This window comes from Artemia franciscana, chromosome 19 (genome assembly GCF_032884065.1).
Source record: "Artemia franciscana chromosome 19, ASM3288406v1, whole genome shotgun sequence".
NCBI classification, from domain to species: domain Eukaryota; kingdom Metazoa; phylum Arthropoda; class Branchiopoda; order Anostraca; family Artemiidae; genus Artemia; species Artemia franciscana.
Genome location: NC_088881.1, coordinates 25,115,671 through 25,132,205, shown reverse-complemented (window position 1 = coordinate 25,132,205; position 16,535 = coordinate 25,115,671). Strand labels below are relative to the sequence as shown.

The following is a 16,535-nucleotide window of genomic DNA, read 5'->3' as shown; positions in this document are numbered from 1 at the left end:
CTTACACCAGGCTGCAAAACAAGTTCTATTCCAACTGGATAGTCAGCTTATGGAACTCCCTTTGCTAGAATGCAATTACGTTGCCAGTGTTTAAGCCTTCAAGTCCGAAGGTGACAAGGACTGGTGCAAGAAACCTTGGCTCACAGTATGGGATGCACCTAATGAGCTGAAATATCATAATCAGTGACTGGTATTCACAGGACTTGTCCTTATCACTGGCAAGTGTGATTTAAGGTAATTTTTAAGTTAAACTAATGGAAAAACACAACCAAAAGATGTCAAGACATGCTTGGAGCCATCTTCTTCAACTTCATTTATGGTAAAGTTCAGGTCCATAAACAAACAAACAAGAAAAAACACTTTCTGGCCTATCTCATAACTGTTTCCTGTAAAACTTTTTTTTCAGCCTTTAACGTTAGCCTAGTCTATTTAGCAATGATTTTGCTTCACAACACTTGTCTTATATTAAATCTGTGCAATATTGAGTCTGTCTATGTTTTAGATGCTTTGTTTTAACTTTGATACATTATGCAAGGTTTGGTAGAATTGTAGGTAGTAGATTTTGACTATCTTGGAAAGTAGTTGAATTTGACAAATAAATCTTTCAGAAATTAGATAAAGCTTAAATTTTAAATGTTTATCCATGATTAGGGCCTGTTATTGCCTGTCAGTTATTTAACAACAATTCTGCTTCACAATCTTATATATTATTACATATATACATATATTAATACATATATTAAACATATATTATATATTATATATACATTATATATTATATATTATTAAATATTACATATACATATATTATACATATATTAAATCTGTGCTAGATTGACTCCCTCTATGTTTTATACACCTTGATACAGCGTCCAAGATTGGGTAGAATTCTAGATGAAGGGATTTTGACTACCTTGGAAAGTAGTTGAATTAGGCAAATAAAATTGTCAGAAATTAGATCCAATTCAAGCTTAAAATATGTATCAATGACTAGGGTCCATCATTGCCTATCAGTATTTTTAAAATATTCATCATTGTATAAGGCTGAAATATTCAAGCTGATCACACACTTAGTCTACAGGCAAGATTTAGACAAATTCAATGGTGCTAAAATCCAATTTCTAGCAAGGCCTATCACATTAAAGCGCATACAGTGGTTTAACTGTTGAAGTGGTGATTAGCAGCCCAACTACTGGGTATCTTATGTAGACCTATAACCTCTTTGTTATCAAGAAAAGCAGCTGTGTTAGGATAATAAAACCGTCAGGAATGATTATGGAGCACAAGTTCATCCCTAGAAAGGCGTTTTTAAGCTGCTTCTCTACCCCTTCCCTATTTATAAGGCTTAGAAAATTACATAGGTTAGGCTGCCCTCAAACATATTTTCAAGTTAGCAAAAAGCCTGTCATCTTGAACTGAGCCTTAGCCCTACTTTTAAAAGAATCAAAGAAATTATATCAACAAGGCAATTAAAAGTAACACTTTGCCGTGATAGACAAATACGCTAGACCTAGTATGTTTTGCAAACAGTAGATTAGCCTCCCCTGAACAGCCAAATGCTTGCTTTTTTAGGAAGCTTGAGATGCAGGTGAGGGTAAAGAGCCCAAAACTGTATAACTAGTTGGGCTATCAGTTTAAAGCTACTTAGCCTGATTAATTCGCCATGACCAGCCCTCATCGAACCTAGGCCTACTACTAATTAGGTATGCCTACTTAATTAGGCCTATTACTATGTACTAGGCCTAATTATGCCAACAAGGCAATTAGGCTTAACCCTTTGCCGTCATAGGCAAATAGGCTAGGCCTTGTATATATCTTTTAAACAGTAGATTAGCCTACCCTGAACAGCCAATTACTTGCCTTTTAAGGCAGCTTAAGACGCAGGTGAGGGTTAAGAGCCCAAAAATATTTAACTAGTTGACATATCTGTTTAAAGTTACTTAGCTCAATATTTAATATTAGCTAATCAGCCATTAAACGTAGGCCTACTGAGCCAAAATAGCTCTTGAAAGAAATCAGTACGGTTTATTTAATACTCACACAAAGACCTCACCTGTAAGTGATATCAAACAGTTCGTGGTAACGAACTGTAGTAAGGAGCGATCCGGCTCAATAGTAACCAAAACTCTAAAAAATTGAATTTTGATATCAATAGCTACATCAAAAGAATCGCATTTTAATGCTGATTTTAAATATATAAGTTTCATCAAGTTTAGTCTTTGCCATCAAAAGTTACGAGCCTGAGAAAATTTGCCTCATTTAGGAAAATAGGGGGAAACACCCCCTAAAAGTCGAAGGATCTTAACGAAAATGACACCATCAGATTCAGCGTATCAGAGAACCCTACTATAGAAGTTTCAAGCTCCTATCTACAAAAATGTGGAATTTTGCATTTTTTGCCCGAAGACAAATCACGGGTGCGTGTTTATTTGTTTTTTTTTTTTTTTTTTTTTTTTTTTTTTTCTTTTTTTTCTTTTTTTTCCAGGGGTCATCGGATCGACCAAGTGGTCCTAGAATGTCGCAAGAGGGCTCATTCTAACGGAAATGAAAAGTTCTAGTGCCCTTTTTAAGTGACCAAAAAAATTGGAGGGCATCTAGGCCCCCTCCCACGCTCATTTTTTCCCAAAGTCAACGGATCAAAATTTTGAGATAGCCATTTTGTTTAGCATAGTCGAAAATCATAATAACTATGATTTTTGGGGATGACTTGCTCCCCCACAGCCCCTGGGGGAGGGGTTACAAGTTACAAGCTTCAACCAGTGTTTACATATAATAATGGTTATTGGAAAGTGTACAGACGTTTTCAGGGGGATTTTTTTGGTTTTGGGGGTAGGGTTGAGGGAGGGGGCTATGTGGGAGGATCTTTCCTTGGAGAAATATGCCATGGGAAAAAAAAATTCAATGAAAAGGGCGCAGGACGAATCTGGTCACGTTAGAAAAAAATGTCAAATTAAGAGCTTAATATACAATGCTGGTTGTTCGGAGCCTCTCTATTATGGAGTATAATTTGAAAATAACACAACTATACGAGCGATAAAACATGTATACCACAACCATAACTCAACTAACGAAAGAACTGCTAAGAGATAACACAACTATAAAGCGAAAACAGGTGAAAACTAACGGGAAAATAAACGAACTAAGAGGTGGAAGGGGCCCAGAGAAAAAATATAATCCTTTTTCAATTTTGAGCCTAACTTCCGCAAAGGAGTAATAATGTCAGAAGCCCCGAAATACCGAATTATTTTCTTTTCAAACACTTCGTGGTAAGGAACTGTAGTAAGGGGCGACCCGGCTCAATAGTAAACGAAACTCTAAAAAACGGAATTTTGATGCTAAAAGATACATCAAAAGATTCAAATTTTTACGCTGATTCTAAATATTAAGTTTCAATTAATTTAGTCTTTGTCATCAAAAGTTACGAGCCTGAGAAAATTTGCCCTATTTTGGAAAAAAGGGGGAAACATCCATTAAAAGTCACAGAATCTTAACGAAAATCACACTATCGCATTCGGTATATCAGAGAACTCTATAGCAAAAATTTCAAGCTCCTATCTAAAAAATGTGGAATTTTGTATTTTTTGCCAGAAGACAAATCACGGGTGCGTGTTTATTTATTTGTTTTTTTTTTTTTTTTTTTTTTCCCAGGGGTCATCTTATCGACCAAGTGGTCCTAGGATGTCGCGAGAGGGCTCATTCTAACGGAAATGAGAAGTTCTAGTGCCCTTTCTAAGTGACCAAAAAATTGGAGGGCAAATAGGCCCCCTCCCATGCTCATTTTTTTCCAAAAGTCAACAGATTAAAATTTTAAGATAGCCATTTTGTTCAACATAGTCGAAAACCATAATAACCATGTCTTTGGGAATGACTTACTCCCCCACAATCCCTGAGGGAGGGGCTGCAAGTTACAAACTTTGACCAGTGTTTACATATAGTAATGGTTATTGGGAAGTGTACAGACGTTTTCATGGGGATTTTTTGGTTTGGGGGTGGGGTTGATGGGAGAGGGCTTTGTGGGAGGATCTTTCCTTTGAGGAATATGTCACGGGGGAAGAAAAATTCAATGAAAAGGGCGCAGGATTTTCTAGCATTACTATAAAAAAAAACAATGAAAAAATAAACATGAAAACGTTTTTTCAAATGAAAGTAAGGAATAGCATTGAAATTTAAAACGAACAGAGATTATTACGCATATGAGGGGTTCTAAAAATACTTTAGCATAAAGAGCGAGGTATTTAGGAGGAGATAAATACCTCGCTCTTTATGCTAAAATATTTTTAGTGATTTCAACTATTTATTCTACGGCCTTTTTGATTCAGGGGTCATTCTTAAAGAATTGGGACAAAACTTACGATTTAGTGTAAAGAGCGAGGTATTAACGAGGGTACAAACCCCCTCGTACACATAATAAAAATATAAGAATATAAAAGTTTGTTACGTAAGTTAATTCTTAAGTTACGTATATTTTTTACTAATAAAAACGTTCGTTGAATATTAAAAGTTCTAGTAGCCTTTTAAAGTAACCGAAAAATTGGAGGGCAGCTAGGCCTCCTTCCCCACCCCTTATTTCTCAAAATCGTCTGATCAAAACTAAGAGAAAGCCATTTAGCCAAAAAAAATTAATATACTAATTTCATTTCAATAATTTATGTGCGGAGAGCCAAAATCAAACATGCATTAATTCAAAAACGTTCAGAAATTAAATAAAAAAAACTAGTTTTTTTTAACTGAAAGTAAGGAGCGACATTAAAACTTAAAACGAACAGAAATTACTCCGTATATGAAATGGGTTGTCCCCTCCGCAGTCCCACGCTCTTTACGCTAAAGTTTTTAATTGTTTTAAAAAGTAGAATTGTGGCAAAGAGTCAAACTTTAGCGTAAAGAGCGAGGGACTGCGGAGGGGACAACCCATTTCATATACGGAGTAATTTCTGTTCGTTTTAAGTTTTAATGTCGCTCCTTACTTTCAGTTAAAAAAAACTAGTTTTTTTTATTTAATATATGTACAGATCAGGCCCAAAGAGCATGGGAAACTGTGAGTTACCAATACTCTTTGGTTAGCTACTTATTTAAAGACCTTTTTGGTGATTTCGCCAGCCACTACGCTGCGTCTGGCGCTAGTAGTTTCCACTCTTATAGTTTCCCATGCTCTTTGGCGGTAACTGCAATATAGTAAAAGGAGAACCATGGGCAGCCGGAATTTTAAATCTCTAATCTTTAAAGGAACCGTCTAATGATAAATATTTCCTATGTAACACCCTTTAGAAAATAATAATTTTCATCGAAACTACTGAGCATAAATTTGTGAGGAGAAATTTTTGAGGCTTTTGAAAAAGAGCCTGGAACTTTTTAAAAATGACGTCATATAGAAATCTATGCTATGAAAAAAAAATGATGTAAATAAGCAAGAGTAAATGTAGAATATTAAAAAATTATACCAGCATGGCACAATAAATGCACTAAAAAATAGAAAAATCGTGATTTGTTCTTCTATTTATTCCCTTTTCTTTAAAGTGTTTTATCGTTTGTCATTACTTATTACAAAGCTAATGACCAGGCAGTTAACGATATAGGAAGCTGGTCAATGCGATTTCTGCGTTTTATATATAATTTCGGTGATGATAAAAGTTGTTCTCCAATTTTGGCACTAATTAGCATCATTATTGGAAGACTACTAACTGGTGCTAATTAGTGTTCGAATATGTCCTCGAAGGCCTACAATAATTTCATCAAAATCCTCGAGGAATTTTTCAGGGCAACGTTCCCCGCTTAAAAACACTTTTTAAGACCTGAAATTCCATTTCGCTAGTGATCTATATATTTTTTGATTTTTCTTTCTTAACATTTAAGAGTTAGGATCTTGCCTTTGTGCGATATTATTTTTTAGCGACATACGTGGGACATTTTCCTTTTTACGGCCAGGGTGTTCGCCATCAGAGTGGTGTTAAAAAGGAGAATAGAGCTATTTCTTTCCTCTAAATATTCCAGTGGTACAGTGATGTTGGCTTATGCAAAGCAAGCCATTCTTTACACTGAATAAATCTTTTTAAATCCAATTCGTATGCATACTTATCTACACATCAATGTCTTGGTGCAGTCATTTTCAACCAATCTACTTCTTTTTTATAATTAACCCTTATGGGTCCATAGTGATGATGGCTGGAAATATATGTCCAGCTTAGTACACTTTTTAACGCAGTTTACGACGTCTAGTACGTACTATTAAATATTCAAGAAACATCTGATGATATTATATTGATATTTCCATTAGAAATTTTTAGACTATTTTTGCGAAGTATTTTTTTTCATTGTTTATTGTTTTCCATCAATTTCAGCTGACCCTTTACCCTATCCTTACACCACTTTTTCTAAAATAAGAATCTTTTGACCTTTTTTTGTGGATTTATTTATATTTAATTGAAATAGATGATTCGTATGACCTGATATTCTCGTGTAAAATTTAATGGATTTGATTCTAATTCGAAGCATTTTTTGATTTTCAGGTCCTTGGAACATCAATGAAAACGCTTAAATCCTGCAAAATAAACCAAGCAGAATTGACCCGTGGTAAAGCTCTGATGAAAGCTGATTTACTTGAAATCGAAGACTCTAGTAAGTTTTTTTGCCAACTCTGTTTTTATATAAGCTGTTTTCTAACATAAACAGAAAATAATGTGTCTGTCCAAAGTTCAAATACATTGTTAAAGAGTTCTAGGCGTTTACCCCCCTTTGATCCCCCCCCCCTCCGAAAAATACCCCCGTGGAAAACTTCACCCTGAAAAATAACCTCTGAGGAAAATACCCTCCCCGCGAAAAATACCCCCCCCCCCGTGGAAATTTTGGCGCCCACTACTGCCAAAAATGGAAGAAGTTCATACGAAAGCCTTTCCAATAAAAATGGATGTGCGTTTTTTTTTTCTCTAAGTTTTAAAATCTTTTGGGATGTAAATTCCTCTTTTTCCCGTTCCTTAGTACTTTTCAACGAAACTAAAAAAACAAAAATAAAATTTTCCAATTTGGAAAACATTTTCCACAGGGGGGGGGGCTGTTTTTTGCGGGGAGCTATTTTCTGGGGGGTATTTTCCGGGAAATAAACACCTAGAACCCTTCATTAGTTAGTCATTTTTGGGTAGCTCTGCTATAGCAGAAGGGGCTATTTTCCATTACTCAAATGAGCAAAACCGAGATTAGTTTATAAGGCTTTGATCTAATTCGGCCATCTTTCTCTGCTCCCTCCTCTCCCCCTTTCTTGGGATTTCTTATTAAACGGATAACTTTAGAAAATGATTTCTTCCCCTATCTTGTTGCCTTGGCCCTTGTTCTGTCTTCTTGCTTCTCAGTTTATTTTCATTTTAAGATTGCTATAAGCTTCCTAGCATTCCCCTCAGAAATAAAAATGAAGGGCCTGGATTCCCTAGGAATAATGTCAATAGTAGTTAATATCATTCTTCCTGTATTTTCATTATAAAGCTTCACATTAACCAGCCTTCAAAGCTTAAAATGAAGCTTTGAAGGCTCAAACAACCAGCCTTCAAAGCTTAAAATGAAGCTTTGAAGGCTCAAACAACCAGCCTTCAAAGCTTAAAATGAAAGATCCTTAAGCTTTGCTGCCTAATTGTTTGCAATAGACGAAGGTAATATCTGCGTAATAACAGTACTAGCTGGCACGTACGCCGGGGGGGGGGGGGTTTCGGACCCATGCCCCCCCCCCCCCCCGAAATTTTGTGAAATGTTTAATTTCCCCATGGTTTCTTGGGATTTCTGGCAAAAGTAGGACATTTATTAAGAATCTAGATACATGTGTGAAGCCTTTTTTTGGGGATTTTACAGCATGCAATTATCCGGTCAAATCACTGCCCAATTATTAACCCATTTTCTGTCTAAATTTTTACCCCCTTTGAAGTAATTAGCGATTGTACTGTTATTTTTTTTTTGTAAAGAGAGCTTGCTTTCCGCAGCAAAATAGAACTATCCTTGATATTAGGGCGTGTGTCCCCCCCCCCCTTTCAGGATAAACTACAGCTTTTAATGGATCAATTTTGGAAACTATCATTTTTCATTAAAATCTACGTTTTCGCAATAGAAGAACTACCCCCCCACGGCACCCATATTGCACTGTTAACCCTAAAATCTCCCTTTCAGTGGGATATAAAAGATTAATCACTAGTTCTAAATCGCTATGAACATAACCTGAGGCTAAAACGTACTTTTGAAGCTTCAGTCTTCTTCCCCCCCCCCATCCGCCACAATGCTACAGATTAAAGCTAATCTGTATTTTCCGATGTACGGCTTTTTGCATTTATTTAGTTACTAAATAAAAAACTGCTACCTTATATCTGCTGTTTCGAAGGGTTTGGGCCCCCCAAACCTTTCTCCCTTTTTCTTGTGGCATTTATGACTAATGAATAGCTGTGTAAACGACAACTGTGAGTTCGTGAGAATGAGGCCAACTTCTAATGTAAATTCAGGCTACTGATAGAAATTATTTATGGCCAGTACCGTTACATTATTGAAACGTGTTATATTGTAGAGAACAACACATTATAGAGAATGTGTTTTGAAATATGCTACCGAAGCAAATAGTACAACAGCTTTTTATGTAAAATGGGAAATAGAAAGCTATACATAGAAAATACATAGTACATAGAAAGCTTTCTATGTACATTTGTGACTAGTGAAAAGTTACTTTTGAAGCTTCAGTCTTCTCCCCCCCCCCCATCCGCTACAATACTACAATTAAAGTTAATCTGTATTTTCCGATATACGTGCTTTTTGCATTTATCTAGTTACTAAATAAAAAAGCGCTACTTTATTTCTCCTGTTTAGAAGGTTTTGGGCCCCCTCGAAAAAAAAATTCCTGCGTACGTACCTGAGTACTAGCGTCAATTTTTTTATCTTTTAAACATCATTAAGCATAGAAAAAACAACTCTTTTACACTGAAAGACATAGGTTAAAGTAAGTAAAGTTTTTTGCACTGTTGAAAAAGCTCCTTGTTCTAGTTACTCCTTACTTTCAGCTGAAAATAATTTTTTTTTTAATTTCTAATGGTTTTTAAAATAATGCCAGGAAACCTGGCTCCCTCCATGAAACTCCACGCCAAACAAAAAATCCTCATTTGAGATATTTTTCCATGCAAAATACTCACCCCGCCAAAAAATTCCCTCCAAATGTTTATATTCTCTCTGAAAATTCCCCCATAAAAATTCTTGCGGACGAATCCGTCTGAAATGTCCTCCTTAGCATACTTTTCTTTGAAAAAGATATTAATTTCAAATCGTTTTTCAAAACAAAATGGAAATCTCTTTTCGTGGAAATTTTCCCGAGAATCCCCTCCCCCTTCCGCGGGAAGCTGATCGTGTTAAAAGTTCTTCCATGGATAATTTCTGCCTAGAAAATTATTCCATGAAAAATTTCTCTCGTGGAAATCCTCCGCACCGTGAAAAAATCCCATAGAAAATGCAAACTCAATTGAGAATTTCTCCCGAAAAATTTTCCAAGAACAACTCCACATGCAAAATTGAAACGGCATAGAGAGACATGACAAATAAAAAGGTTTCGCATAGAAATTCTGCCAAACTTCCCTTACGCAAGATTTCCCAAGGAAAGCTCACCCTCGGAAACTTCCCACCCAACGGAAAGTTCTCCCCATGGAAAAGTACCCCTCCCACACATAAAAATGTTAGTATACTTCCCAATAAATTGTAATATGCATACAATGGGCAAATTTAAAAACTTACAGCTCTTTTTCCTGAGGCTGTGGAGGGTCATGGTGTCTCCAAAGGCATAGTTACTAGGCTTTTCATTTATGTTGTCAGAAATGACTATCTCAAAATTCCTTTTAGACGACTGTGGCCTCAGACTGATTGGGGAAGTCTGAGGGTCATCTTAAAGGTGCCACATACAGACCAATTATCATACCTGCGGAGGATTCCCAAGTTTGTTCGGGTTCCAAAAAATGACTAATCGCTGAGAATCTCCTACACCACTGTGAAAAAGCAGAAAATTCTCACCGTTATCAAGTTTTAGAAGATGGTTCGGAATGTTGATATCGGCTCTAAGGCCTGGAAGGGCAGTTTGAGCGCTAATGAATTGCCTAACTGCCCTAAGACCCAAGGGACCTGACCCCAGGAAGCGTGGCGACAGCAAGGTCAGTCAAGTCTCCCATAACAGTTCGAACAGTTTGGGAGGTAGGGTCAGAAGTTTCTTTTGCTCGTTTTTAATTTTTTGACGAGCAATAAGAACTTCTTCAGCTGCTGGGTTTTGGGGGTGAGTGGGGTCATACAACTTTTATCAAGCACTTTGACTTTTGCTCTGCAATGGCCCTGGTCACATCCATTGCGCTAGGCGACGCCTAACACACTCATAGCTCACTACTCCAAGTTTTACTGTTTCACATAAATAAACCCTTATAAACTGACCTTTTCTGCCCCTGATCAGATTTAACACACTTCAGATCTGACATCATTAATAACACTACTCTGAATTAACAAACAAAGTATCCCTCAAAATTATTCTTAGGAACTGTCAAAATATAATAAACAAAATACTTCAGTGATGAGCATATATAATACCAAAGTGATTTCCCATGGAGTTATAAAATATCCTAATGTGTCCTCTGAGTGTTTCAAATCAAATTCGTAAAGCCTTATTTTCCACGGGGGTATTTTCCGCGACGGGTATTTTCTGCGGTGGGTATTTGCCAGGGGGGGGGGGGTAATTGCTGGCCACCCTTGTATCCACTGAATATGTATCCACTGACACTTTCTGATTAGTGATGCCTGCAAACCTGTGAGATTGAGTCTTACCCATGTATCCCTTTTAGAAATATAATATTTTATCATGATCTATGTAACCTAAAAGCTTTGTACAAAGGGAGTACATATTCTGTAAAATTAGACAAATTCTTTCAGCCAATGAATAAAGCCAAATTAAAACCTTAGTTGATCACAAGTCGCCCACGAACTTGGAATTAGAAGAAATTAACACTATTAATTACAAATTAACACTAAGTATGAGTTCCAGCAGTCACACAGAGGTGGGAAGAATATATGTGTTGGGTGGAATTCTGATGGTCTTTTTTGTTTACAGATTCTTATTAGCATGAGTAAAAATGTATAGAATAATACATTTGAGATGAATGAAGTCACGAAAACCCAGAGGCTCAATACCCTTAATAAGCCTCACAATACCAGAGGCTCTTACCTTTAATAAGGCTCACAATACCACAGGCTCAATGCCCTTAATCAGGCTCATAATACCACAGGCTCAATACCCTTAATAAGGCTCATAATACCACAGGCCCAATACCCTTAATAAGGCTCACAATACCACTGGCTCAACACCCTTAATAAGGCTCACAGTACCACAGGCTCAATACCCTTAATAAGGCTAACAATACCACAAGCTCAATGCCCTTAATCAGGCTCACAATACCACAGGCTCAATACCCTTAATAAGGCTCACAACACCACAGGCTCAATATCCTTCATAAGGCTCACAATACCACAGGCTCAATGCCCTTAATAAGGCTCCCAATACCACAGGCTCAGTGGTTTTACTTTCTATAGCGAATAAAATGAAATTAAAGTCGTGGAATTTTTTTCTTCAAAGGAATTCTTCGAGTCGGTATTTATAAAACTGGGAATAATCTTTAGGTTAGGGAAAAAAAGAAAAGGAAAATTTTGCTGTTGTATATTTTTCTGTGTATGGCTTTAAAATTCGTATGTCTAAACTGTTAAATGCCGTTGGTTTCAATACCTCTAATATTTCCCCTTCAGATGCTCGTTTGATTGAAGAGTTGGCTCAACAGGCTGTAATAAGAGGCAATAATTTCCTCAGTTCACAGGATTTCATCCAAATGTTGGACTCGGTCACCACGGATGATGTCAACAAGGTAAATCTAATATTAAATTATTTTTTTAACAATCATTTGGTTCATACCCACATAAGTATTTGAAAAATTACGTTATTTGAAAAACAAATCCATAATGAAACTAACGGAAATGGTTCCTTTTTGTGAAAAATATTTATCTCCGAAAACTCAAACCTAAACTACACCTAAAACTACAAGTACACCTAAGTACAACTCAAACCGAGTAAAATTTAATGTTATACCATTATTCTACCATTTTATTCTTTTCCTTATCATTTTATTATTTCTTTTTTTACTCTTATTTTCTTTTGATTTTCTACCTTTATTCTTGTGTTTGTTTCAAAATTATGAAGTTTTTGGTTGGTATCACCTTTTTGTCTGTGTTTCATGTTAAACCGGTAAAATGAATGAGCAAAACTAATTAGTTGAACTTCAGAACTTCATTAGTTGAACTTCAGGTTCTCCGTAAAAATTTAAATATTAGTAATCTATTGATTCCTAAAGACAATTACACTTTCAAAAGAAACTGATACTTCTTCTGAAACTGTTTGGTTCTAAAGGTTTTTACTCTATTTTTTGGCAAAATGATAAAAAAAAATGTTAATAAGAGAAAAACGAGGATAAAAACAGCCAGTAAAAAACGCAGATTGCAGCGCAAACTGTAATCTTGACCAAATCTTGTAAATCTTGACCGAAATACCTGTGTTTAATAAATCTTAATTATAATCTGTGTTTTTTTTCAATGGCTGTTTTGCTCCTCGTTTCTCTCTTCTTTACAGTTTTTATCGTTCTTTTTTATGATTAAATAAAAAAAACAAGTTTTTTTAACTGAAAGTAAGGAGCGACATTAAAACTTAAAACGACCAGAAATTACTTCGTATATGAAAGAGGCTGCTCCCTCATCAACGCCTCGCTCTTTACGCTAAAGTTTGACTCTTTCTCTCAATTCTTCTTTTTAAAACAGTAAAAAACTTTAGCGCAAAGAGCGGGGCGTTGATGAGGAAGCAGCCTCTTTCATATACGAAGTAATTTCTGGTCGTTTTAAGTTTTAATGTCGCTCCTTACTTTCAGTTAAAAAAACATGTTTTTTTTTTATTTAATTTCTGGACGTTTTTGAATCAATGCATGTTTTGATTTTGGCTCTCCGCAGAGGAATAATTAAAACAAAATTTGCATTTTTTTTTTTTGGCTAAATGGCTTTCTCATAATTTTGATCGAATGATTTTGAGAAAAAAAGAGCGGGGGAGGAAGCCTAGTTGCCCTCTGGTTTTTTGGTTAATTAAAAAGGCAACTAGAATTTTTTATTTTTTACGAATATTTTTATTAGTAAAAGATTTACGTAACTTATAAATTAGCTTAAGTAAAGAACTTTTGTATTCTCATATTTCTATTACATATATGAGGGGGTTCCCCCCTTGTCAGATCCTCGCTCTTTACATTAAAGCTTAAATTTTGTCCCAATTCATTAAGAATGACCCCAGAATCACAAAAGCTGTAGAATAAATAGTTGAAATTACTAAAAATACTTTAGCGTAAAGAGCGAGGTATTAGGAGGAGGTGAGCCCCTCAAATGGGTAATAATTTCTGTTTGTTTTAAGTTTTAATGCTGCTCCTTACTTCCAGCTGAAAGAACTTTTTCATATTTATTTTTTCATTTTTTTTTAAATAATGCTAGTAAATCCTGCGCTCCCTTCATGGAGATTTTCTTCCGCCATGACAAACTATCGATGGAAAGTTCCCCCAGCATATCCCCCTCTTCTCAACCCCTCCCCCAACCAGAAAAATCCTCCTGAAAACGCCTGTACACTTCCCAATAACCATTACTATATGTAAGCACTGGTCAAAGTTTGTAACTTGTTGCCCCTCCCACGGGGACTGTGGGGGAGTAAGTCGTCCCCAAAGACATAGTTATAAGGTTTTTCGACTACGCTGAATAAAATGGCTATCTCAGAATTTTGATTTGTTGACTTTGGTAAAATAATTAGCTTGGGAGGGGGCCTAGGTGCCCTCCAATTTTTTTGGTCACTTAAAAAGGGCACTAGAACTTTTCATTTCCGTTAAAATGAGCCCTCTTGCAATATTCTAGGACACCTGGGTCGATACGATCACCCCTGGGAAAAAAAAAAAAAAAAAAAACAAAAAAACAAATAAACACGCATCCGTGATCTGCCTTCTGGCAAAAAATACAAAATTCCACATTTTTGTAGATAGGAGCTTGAAACTTCTACAGTAGGGTTCTCTGATACGGTGAATCTGATGGTGTGATTCTATGACTTCTAGGGGGCGTTTCCCCCTATTTTCTAAAATAACGCAAATTTTCTCAGGCTCGTAACTTTTGATGGGTAAGACTAAACTTGATGAAACTTATATATTTAAAATCAGCATTAAAATGCGATTCTTTTGATGTATGTATTGGCATCAAAATTCTATTTTTTAGAGTTTTGGTTACTATTGAGCCGGGTCGCTCCTTACTACAGTTCGTTACCACGAACTGTTTGATTAGCCAGTGTGGTCTGGGAAATTATTTAAGCCCATTATTGCTGATTTTACCCATTTAGTCTGCTATTACCAAAAACTTCATAACTGCACATAGAGGTTTTATCAGGAAATATCTAATTTTTTCTGTTTTTCTAAAATACGCATGGTTGTGCCAGTTTTCACTTAGCCAATCTAAACAGTCAGATTTTATTTTCACTGTCCTTCGTATTTTCAGGTTTGGCTGTATCGTAATAAACCCTCAAATAGCATTATTCTTCGCCCATCTCATCTCAGTCTAATATGGTATGTCCCAGCTGCTGATGCACTACAAAAGTAGAAGTGGAAATATAGTTTAGATTTTTCAATAGAATTTTTTGTCCGACTGTTTTGACTTATTATTCTATGTTGATTAAACCCTTGTCGTTTTTTAGGCACTGAGTCAAGTAGTCAACGGAAAAATGTCAATGGGTGCTTACGGAAACTTGAAGACCACGCCCTTTTTGGATGAACTCTAATCTAGATCATTTTAGGCAAGCCGATTTCTATTCAAACTGAGAACTGTTTGATATTGTATATTGTTCCCAGTATTTGTTTTCTCTCTGTTGTTACTATCTGAGGGATTAATACAAAATAATTTTCGTTCCATTTGTCACAAGTCTTTAGGTTTAGCTATAAATCAGTGTTGTCAGATAACTCATATACGATTATGCAGCTAAGATCGAAAATGCTTGGACGGTCCAGTTTGAAAAAAAATGAGTAAATTTGAGAATTCAACGCGCAACCAAATTTTTGCAAACGTGCTATATCTGGCATCACTGCTTCAAATGCTGCATGTTGGCTGCTCTGTCTTAATACAGCGTATGAGTCAATATTATGGGTTTTTATCAGGAGTCGATTCTTATTTATTATTTATAGCTTCAAATGCTGCCTGGCGGCTGCCCTGTCTTAATACAGCGTATGAGTCAGTATTATGGGTTTTTACCAGGAGTCGATTCTTATTTATTATTTATAGCTTCAAATGCTGCCTGGCGGCTGCTCTGTCTTAACACAGCGTATGAGTCAATATTATGGGTTTTTACCAGGAGTCGATTCTTATTTATTATTTATGGCTTCAAATGCTGCCTGGCGGCTGCCCTGTCTTAATACAGCGTATGAGTCAGTATTATGGGTTTTTACCAGGAGTCGATTCTTATTTATAGCTTCAAATGCTGCCTGGCGGCTGCTCTGTCTTAACACAGCGTATGAGTCAATATTATGGGTTTTTTACCAGGAGTCGATTCTTATTTATTATTTATAGCTTCAAATGCTGCCTGGCGGCTGCTCTGTCTTAACACAGCGTATGAGTCAATACTATGGGTTTTTTACCTGGAGTCGATTCTTATTTATGGCTTCAAATGCTGCCTGGCGGCTGCCCTGTCTTAATACAGCGTATGAGTCAGTATTATGGGTTTTTACCAGGAGTCGATTCTTATTTATTATTTATGGCTTCAAATGCTGCCTGGCGGCTGCCCTGTCTTAATACAGCGTATGAGTCAGTATTATGGGTTTTTACCAGGAGTCGATTCTTATTTATAGCTTCAAATGCTGCCTGGCGGCTGCTCTGTCTTAACACAGCGTATGAGTCAATATTATGGGTTTTTACCAGGAGTCGATTCTTATTTATTATTTATGGCTTCAAATGCTGCCTGGCGGCTGCCCTGTCTTAATACAGCGTATGAGTCAGTATTATGGGTTTTTACCAGGAGTCGATTCTTATTTATAGCTTCAAATGCTGCCTGGCGGCTGCTCTGTCTTAACACAGCGTATGAGTCAATATTATGGGTTTTTTACCAGGAGTCGATTCTTATTTATTATTTATAGCTTCAAATGCTGCCTGGCGGCTGCTCTGTCTTAACACAGCGTATGAGTCAATACTATGGGTTTTTACCAGGAGTCGATTCTTATTTATGGCTTCAAATGCTGCCTGGCGGCTGCCCTGTCTTAATACAGCGTATGAGTCAGTATTATGGGTTTTTACCAGGAGTCGATTCTTATTTATTATTTATAGCTTCAAATGCTGCCTGGCGGCTGCTCTGTCTTAACACAGCGTATGAGTCAATATTATGGGTTTTTACCAGGAGTCGATTCTTATTTATTATTTATAGCTTCAAATGCTGCCTGGCGGCTGCTCTGTCTTAACACAGC

General features: G+C 36.4%; 1 protein-coding gene across 1 annotated transcript in view; it reads left to right on the top strand.

Moving 5' to 3' along the window:
- The window catches only part of LOC136039463 (cytochrome b-c1 complex subunit 2, mitochondrial-like), a 55,950-nt gene extending 40,954 nt beyond the window's left edge, over positions 1–14,996 (top strand). Inside the window, exons 9-11 of the mRNA XM_065723228.1 lie at positions 6,504–6,612; positions 11,779–11,894; positions 14,783–14,996. Of these exons, the coding sequence (XP_065579300.1) occupies positions 6,504–6,612; positions 11,779–11,894; positions 14,783–14,866 (309 nt within the window). The 3' untranslated portion in view covers positions 14,867–14,996. The remainder of the gene's footprint in view (positions 1–6,503; positions 6,613–11,778; positions 11,895–14,782) is intronic.
- Positions 14,997–16,535: the final 1,539 nt, after the last annotated feature.